This window comes from Nicotiana sylvestris, chromosome 11 (assembly GCF_000393655.2).
Source record: "Nicotiana sylvestris chromosome 11, ASM39365v2, whole genome shotgun sequence".
Classification (NCBI taxonomy): domain Eukaryota; kingdom Viridiplantae; phylum Streptophyta; class Magnoliopsida; order Solanales; family Solanaceae; genus Nicotiana; species Nicotiana sylvestris.
Window position 1 is genome coordinate 85,515,363 of NC_091067.1, and position 8,920 is coordinate 85,524,282.

General features: G+C 37.5%; 1 protein-coding gene across 1 annotated transcript; it reads left to right on the forward strand.

Moving 5' to 3' along the window:
* Positions 1-6,187: 6,187 nt before the first annotated feature.
* On the forward strand, positions 6,188-6,745 carry LOC138881266 (uncharacterized). The gene has a single exon (XM_070161482.1). The coding sequence runs from the start codon at positions 6,188-6,190 to the stop codon at positions 6,743-6,745; it is 558 nt and encodes a 185-aa protein (XP_070017583.1).
* The last annotated feature ends 2,175 nt before the right edge of the window (positions 6,746-8,920 follow it).

Sequence of the window (8,920 nt, forward strand, 5' to 3'; positions counted from 1 at the left end):
GACGAAGGTGCACGATTTGAATAAAAAGGGAACAAAATAAAAAAAAAAGGGACAGTGTAGCGCCACAGGTAGCGTGAGCGCTACCTGTGGCCCAGTTTGCAAAAGTACAAAATTTCTAGCGCCAGGGCTAGAGTCCCACGCTACCCTGGGGGCTAGATGACGGGTTTCCTCCTATTTCGTCTGGGACAAGGTTATTTCAACCCAAGAAGCCCCAATTCATATAAAAGCAAGTCCAAACCTAGTTTGGAGGGGGAAACACCACTTTGAGAGAAAAATACACGTACAGAATACTTGGGAGCAAGGATTCTTAGTTTTTCTTCATCTTCTCTTCCTTTAATCTCATAGTTTATTAGTTCTAGAGTAGTGAGGTTCTATATGAACGTTGTAATTTGAAGCTTAGATTGTTCTTATTATTTATATTGGTTTATATATTTAATTTTGCGCTTAATTATTTTATTGCTTGATCACCAATTAAATATATCCATGAATTTTAGATTGAACTCGGAAGAGCGAATTTTAGATTGTATATAAGTTTGAGTAGAGCAAGATCTTGAACCTAAGTATCGGGAACGGTTTTGCGGTTAGGACAGGGATATACCTAATCGTCTTGCTTGGTTACTATACGGGGATTATAAATGTGTTCTTGTTAATCCTAATTTCATAAGAATATAGGTATTAGGTTAGCTTGAATAGGTGAGTAGTAATTTGGGAGAATACTACAAATAATATTAACCTGTCAACCAATAAATCAGAAAAATTAATTAGATAATTTAAGTGGAAGACTCAACAGGATTGTTAGCCAACCCATAGATCTAGAATATTGTCTCTCGTTAAATTCGTGTCTACTTTCGCCGACTTGCTTTTTGTAATTTCTTAGTTTTCGACTCTAGATTAGCTGTAGTTAATAATCATTAGAAAATCGCTTGAATAGATTAATTGTCTTAGTTTAATTTATAAAAATAATTAATCATAAGTCCATGTGAGTACGATATCTGGACTTACAATCCTATAATACTTGTACGATCATGTATACTTGTGTGTGCGTTTGGGAGCTACAACACCAAACTCATTTGGCTATAAGTTAGCTATATTTTGGCTATCTACGAAGTACTGCTCCTTATTCATGAACCAAAGGGAGACACATTGCAACAACTGCGGCTATGAATTGAATATGCATTTCTCCAGTTTCTTGATTTTTTCCTTTTTTCCATTTCTTGATTACTTGATGTTCCTTACTGTTTCTATTTTTTCAATCTCGGACAAACGAACGTCAAAAGAATGTTGCTTATTGATAAATGATGAAAAGTGCACATTTTTTAGTATATTTGCATATTAATTCTTGTGTGAGTCGCAGGAGATTACGTAGTTTTCGAAGTGAAATATGCTCATTATGTGTTTCTTATATGTAGGAACGAGTTTGGATGATAAATTATCAAATATAACAATTTGACACAAAAAGGAAGAGATGGAAAGAATTGGAAGCTCGTCCAATCTCGTGCGTGGCACAAAAATGGATGCGAAAAAGGAGAAACTGAAGGCACAAAACAGCAAAGTGAAGCGAAAGCGCAGATCCTTCGCGAATTGGAAAATTGCAAAAGCTAAGTCCGCATCCATGGGCGCACGATGCGTGAAGGTAGAATCAGATTTCAGCTCTTCTATCCGAGATTAGATTGTATTGGACGGCCCTCCACCCTACTTAGGTCATATAAATACATGCTAAACATGATTTTTACAGAATTTTAGAGGGAGACACTACATTAGAGTTACACAACATCTTTGGAGGCAAGATGTCACGACCCAAACCTATAGGCCGCAACGAGCATATGGTACCTTACTTAACCGAATACCAACATAACATATCTTTCTTATTGTACTTTCATTTGCAAATGTGTCGTCATGGGCTAACCAGAACAAACATAGGGGAATACTCAATATAGGATGACCCAATCTGATATAAAAACTTATACATATGATATACGGGCCTATAAGGCCAACATGATCATTTGTAAACTCAAAATATAGGCCGGAAAGGCCATGCAAACATTCGTATACATGACATCTGTCTACAAGCATCTAAGAGTACACACTTAACATAAAGGTCAGGACAGGGCCCTGCCATACCAAACAATACGCGTCTAAATCATACTGACCAAACAAGCAACTCCCAAGCAAATGGAGCACACAACCACCTTCTGTTGAGCTGATAGCAAAAGGGACGTCACTACAAATAATATACCGAGTATGTAAGGTACATAAATAAGTACATAAAAGACATGGAAGAAATATAAAGTAAATGACTCAACCTGTAAGTTTAGATAACTCTGTAAATCATGAAATACTTATAGTGTCATGCATATACGTATGAATGTCATATCGTGCATAGGTAAATGTGTTCATAACATCATCAAGCCTCTGAGGGCATCCCATCATATCATCTCGGCCACAGTGGGCAAAATCATCAACGTATACCGGCTTAACAGGTGCTGGTGCGTATATAACGTCGTAACCTTTTTTTGTATCCCATATACATATATTTACATATATCTATGTATATAACTCCATATGGTCATGGGTCGGTGTAAATGAATGCAATGCATGATAAGTACATCAATAAAATCTTTCGGAGTGTCATAAGACCATTTTGCCTCTGATTAATATCATGAAACAAACTTTATCAACTTACGTATTTTCTGAGACCCATGAACAGACGATAGAATAATAGGACATATGGGAATTCAAGAACATAGACATCTCTAATACTTCTATGAATATAGTCATTTATGGAATTTGTGCATTTGCTCGTTTCGTTCGTGTCGTATTGATCATGCCAAAAAGAATAGAAGGGATAACCTTAACATACGTGAGTCGATTCTCTTGACAATCCCTCTAACACGCGTTAATTGCGATAAAACACTTGACGGCAAGATCAGAATAGGAAAAAATCCATATGAAATTCTTGAAAAAGATTGCACCGTACTTCGCTAGAATCACAAATTTTCACGCTTTGAATTGTTGAAGATGCTATGAAATGTCGTGTTTTGAAAGAAATATTGAAGCAATGATAAGGAATTGTCTTGGTTGAACTTTTGGAGTCTCATCCGTAAGCTAGCATCCAAAATGAACCTTAGCACTTTAAAGTGAATTCTTGAAAAATGTTAGTTGGTAGGGCCCACTAATTTTGATGACTTAGCCTCTTAATCTTCCAAATGTGTCATGTTGCTTATTAATTCAATAGCCATTCTTTTAGCTCTTATTGGCTGTCATGTTAGGGGCTTCAACCTTATCAAAAGATTTTTAATTAATCTCCCACTTGTATGGTACTAGTCTATAAATATTGGGTATTATAGCTCGAATCGTATTTTATCCAAAATTGACAAACTTCAACGAAACTCATTTTTTTTATTCACTTACCCTCTCACCTTCATGAATTTACTTATTACTTGTTTGAAATAGCTTAATACTTGTAATCCCAAAATAATCTCATTCCCGAACTCACGTCGATTAACTTACGACGAGCTTTAACATACGAAAAAGCGGGATGTAATATCTCATTTCTGAGCTTTCATCAATTTTTTTGGCGTACTTTCACGTACAAAAATATGGTGTGTAACCTTATTTCCCCATTTGGAACATTCGTCCTCGAATGTTGAATGATGCACTTATCATTCTTATAACCCATAGCTCTTGCGAATACTTTAGTACTCCTCTTGCCATCTAGGCAATTGTTCTGTGAATGAATCCTAAAGGCCAGTGCATTCCCCCCTTTAGGACTCTTTCTCATACCACGACTCGTGGTCGGAATCCTTCCAATCTTGTAACTGTTGCTATCTTTTATCATGCATCCTATACGACTCTGACTTTGTAAGTGCGCCTATGCAACTCTTCTCTCCTTTTTCCTCCACCTTTTAGCCAATCCCTAGGCCTCATTTTGGGAACATATATAGAGCTTAATAAGATGTCCCTCTGGGCATCTATAAGTACAATGAAGTTCTTCGCTCGATACTTTGTTTAACTTACAATATTGTTATATTTTATTTCATAGATCCAGTTATCTATCTGTATGCTTTTATTGCATCTAGATAGGTCATACTATACCATAGCTCTTAATTCAATTTATTATTGCTGTGGTCTACTACCAAACTCCGGGTTACTCTTTCGATGCTTATCATATATGTATAAATCTAAGTCCTTTAATGCTTCCTCATTACTGTTCATTTTAAGAATGACGACCTACTCTCATCTCATATTTTGTAACTCTTATCCATCAATTGTTGATTCACCTCAATATTTATTTACACTCTACCACTGATAACTTGAAACCTCTTACATAATCACTAGGGCTCACGTTGCATCGAGAATCATTTGAAGTGATTTTCTTGATCCACCTGGGGGTAATACAATGCTATATTTCCATTATCATATTTCATAGCATCCCAATGTGATTTACCTTATGTGGACAATCAAAGGCCCACACGTCATCCTTCATCTATCATAATTACACCTCCATTCTACTACCAGGGCAACATTCCATCTCTCATAATGCTACTAGTCTTAGACTCCTTTGAGTTCATTCACGCTATACTGAGCTTTCTATAACTTAGAGAAACCATCAGCTCTTTTGTTTCCATGGGCTTAATCCCGAGAACTTATCCATTCTCGTTACTTTCTCACTTGCCCCTTTTTTTATCCTTACTCTTGTCTTCCTAAAACCTTGTCGCTTTACCATACTTTAGCTTGCGATTTACACATATTCATTTATACTACTCACAACCTTCTTTCAACTTGCTTGCCCCATAGAGTTCCTTATGTTATTTTGGAACATCAAGCGAGGGATCACATCGTCGTTAACTCTTCTTTACTCTCTTGATTAGGCCTCTCGACACCCAGACACCATAGGCTGGAAGATATGCCACTGTCGATGTCGCTATCATTCCTAAATACCGAGTCTAGCGCTTCTGGCCTTCTATCTAAATTATGGACTATTCATAACCTTCTGCATTTGAGTATCTCGTACGTTGTTCATCTTTACCTTACTTACCTTAAAATCTTGCATCACATCTTCTATCTCTTTCATGACCTCCCTTCCACATAGGTATAATTCATATCCACTACTTGAAGCTCTATTATAATACTCACACCTCTGGCGCATACACAATCTGGTGGTAGCTTCATACTGACTTCTTAAGAGGCTGGTACTCTTCTAACTGGATTTATTGTAATGTTGTTATAGAATATGGATATTGTACTATCTCTTTTTTACCTCTGATATTAAGAGTGATTCTGCATGTTCTAAATCACGATTCCTAGAATTTTTCGTGTCCAATAATAAGACTTCCTAATTTACTTAGTTTATTAAAATCTTTAGTTCCTCTTCCTTCTGATCAGCCTTCATATAAGCTTAAGCTATCTTTTGATCTGCGGCTCCTAGTATTAATTATTACTTTAGTCTTTCATGGGCACTATGGTATATCCATTATACAATATTATAACAATTCAATCCTTTGTCTATGTCCTGGATTCAATTCTTTCTTTTAACTTATATCGGAATCTGCTATGGCTGTATGAATGTCAATATATATGCTACATGGATAATACTCCAAACTCTTAAATGTGTTCATAGCGTAACTAATTATGGATCACTAATAGAATAATTCTTTTTGTTCCTTAACAACTTTCTTTAAATGCAAGCAATTGCTTTTCCTAGTCTTTCTGCCACTTGTTGCGTGCATACTTAACTTATTATAGTGCCCATACATATTGGAATTCCATACAACTCATATAATATTGAATATCACTTCTGATTTTTACTTCCCGTCCATTAGCCATGGTAGGTGCCACTTTCTTATAGAGTGCATACAATGTTATTGTGAGCTGTTGTTATAAGATCACTTCCTCCTTAGGTCACTCAGCTTAGGTTGAAGCCTTCCTCCTTACTTTCTCCGCTAGTCTTTAATTGTAGTACTTAGGGAGGACCCTCTAACTCTTCTAATGTTGTGAGCTTGTTATATTGTATACCCGAAGAAGTTTTTGATATTTTTACTCACCTATAAATATCTGTAGTTACATCTCTCTGTGAACTTGTGCTCGTGCGGTTGCTTCTGAACTTAAGTTTTGACTTTCTTCCTAGTGGCATTCTCTTTTATTCCTGTACTACTCATACGATACCTTTAACTACCTCAACTCCTATATGAATATTTCTCAAGAGTTCCGATGTCATATCTGTGAGACTGAATTCCCCATGTTGGGGTTCACTATGTTTATCTTTCCATGGTGCATGCTATTCACCGATGACATAGTTCTGATTGGTGAGTCACAAACCGGTGTTAACGAGAGATTGGGAGTTTGGAGACAGACTCTTAAGTCTAAGGGTTTCAAGCTAAGCAGAACGAAGATGGAATACCTCGAGTGTAAGTTCAACACTGGGCCGGGGGAAGTGGACATGGATGTGAGGCTTGAGTCACAGGTTGTCCCAAGAAGAGGCAGCTTCAAGTACCTTGGTTCGGTTATCCACGGAGGAAGAGAGATCGACGAGGATGTCACACACCGTATTGGGGTAGGATGGCTGAAGTGGAGGTTAGCATATGGAGTCTTGTGTGAAAAGAGAGTGCCAATGATACTCAAAGATAAGTTCTATAAAGCAGTGGTTAGACCGGCCATGATGTATGTGGCTGATTGTTGGCCTGTTAAGAACTCACATATCCAAAAGATGAAAGTAACAGAAATGAGGATGTTGAGGTGGATGTGAGGGAACACTAGGATGGATAAGATTAGGAATGATGATATTCGGGAGAAGGTGCACGTGGATCCCATTGATGACAAGATGCGAGAAGCGAGGCTTAGATGGTTTGGGCATGTACAGAGGAGAAGACCTGATACTCCAATAAGAAAGTGTGAGCGGCTGGTTGTGGAAGGCACAAGAAGAGGTAGAGGGAGGCCTAAGAAGTATTGGGGAGAGGTGATCAGGTAGGATATGGCGAGGCTTCATATTTTCGAGGACATGACACTTGATAGGAAGTTATGAAGGTCGAGTATTACGGTTGTAGGCTAGGAGGCAGTTAAGTCGTTACTTTGTACCTTTGTAAGCCTAGTCCGGTGGGGTTTTGTCTAAGATAGCTAGGGGAAATGTCGTGTCTTACTATTTTCTATTTTCGACGCATGATCCATTTACTAGCCATCGTTTTTGCTTTGCATTTTTCTTCTGCATTTTATGTTCCTTTTTCCCTGTGATCTCCGTGATGAATATAATATTCTCTCCTTTTGTCTTTTTATTTACTTGAGCCGAGGGTCTTTCGGAAACAGTCTCTCTACCCCTTCGGGATAGGGGTAAGGTCTGCGTATACACTACCCTCCCCAAATCCCACTTATGGGATTTTACTAGGTTGTTGTTATTGTATGTTTATCTTGCATGATCTGCTGTTTCAGTAACCTCTTGTCTAGCCATGATTAGGCTCTTCCCGAATCAACTACTAATTACTCGTTGGCCCATCCTCATATCAATATCCCACAAAAATCTTTTTTTAGTTATTTCCTTTGTCTAACTTACCTCTCACACTTGCTACATATTTATTAATAATATTCCGGACAGGAACCCTTACTTTATTTCCATGACGTCGTGCTTCCATAATATTCTGGAATCGTAACATATTTGTAAGATTTGGATAAGTGCAATCTCATTCCTTTTTTTAAATAGCATTCTTCCTTTGCCATTCCACAGTTACTAGAACCACGTAATTCTGACTTGATGTCATATCAATCCATATTCCTCTTTTAGGGGAGTACTAAGATTTAGAGCTACGACGATTTACCTATAAATGTTTTACTTCTTCATTTTTTGGCATCTTTTCACATTATCGATGACCCTTACTCGCCTTGCAGTAATCCTTCTGTAACAAGGATAACATAATTCCTTACTCACAAGGGTAACACTTAGTATAACCGGCACATACAGTTCCTTAAGCTGAACTTTGCTCATAATGCTTGGTTTAGGGAAGCGTCTTCCTGAATGACCATTCTCTGAATTTCTCATAAATCTTCTTCTGTTGTCCATTCTATTATCGCCGAAGTGAAATATGAAATTCTCATGATATCGACTATTATCAAATCACTCAGTCCCTAATTCATGCTTAGTTTGTTCACCAACCCATACTAATTGCTATTACTCTAGGGTCTAACTTTTCCTTCTGGTAGTCGCATTGGAATGAAGAACTTATTTCTCGAAATGAGGATATGAATTTATGGCCTATACTCTTTTGTTGTCTCAAGGCCTGTCACTGTATCATCTCTTCCTTCACTTAACTATAGACTCTGTAATACTGTCATTTTTTTAATTTACGGTTGTCATCCATGTATCATATCTTACTCATAATGCTTCATTAACTCTCTTCTTATTTCCCTGCTAACATCTTTGTCTATCACTTTATTTTGAAAATTCCAACAAGACATTCTTTTGCTTTTAGCTTCCCTTGCTCCATCCCCTGGCTCTTCGGGTTACCTAACATTCTCGCTCTACTAGGAACGGGAGTCATGCTAAGATAACATTTACCCTTTTCAGGCTTCCAGAACCTATCGTTGTAGCACTCATATCTAGTTGTACTATTTTAGAGTGCACCATCGAGGTGTCTCACAAAGAGATCCATTACCACGTTTGCACTATCCTTCGGAAATGTCAACTAACTCTACCAATCCATTCACTATTTGGGGTTACTCTAACCCCAGCCGGATTTTGATAACCTGTCCTTCTCTTAAACTATATTTGTTAGCTCCCATAGGGCATAACTGAGATCGGTGTTGCCGATTGTACGTACATCTGTCACTGTTGAAGGTAACATAAAATGCTTATATCTCCCTTTCCTGAATGGTAAATAATGATAATCTTTATTAACTGGGTACCTCGTACCCTTCTTCATCTTGCTTCTGTTAC

Coding starts and splice junctions, on each gene's coding strand:
- LOC138881266 (XM_070161482.1), top strand. CDS start 6,188: ATGAATATTTCTCAAGAGTTCCGATGTCATATCTGTGAGACTGAATTC.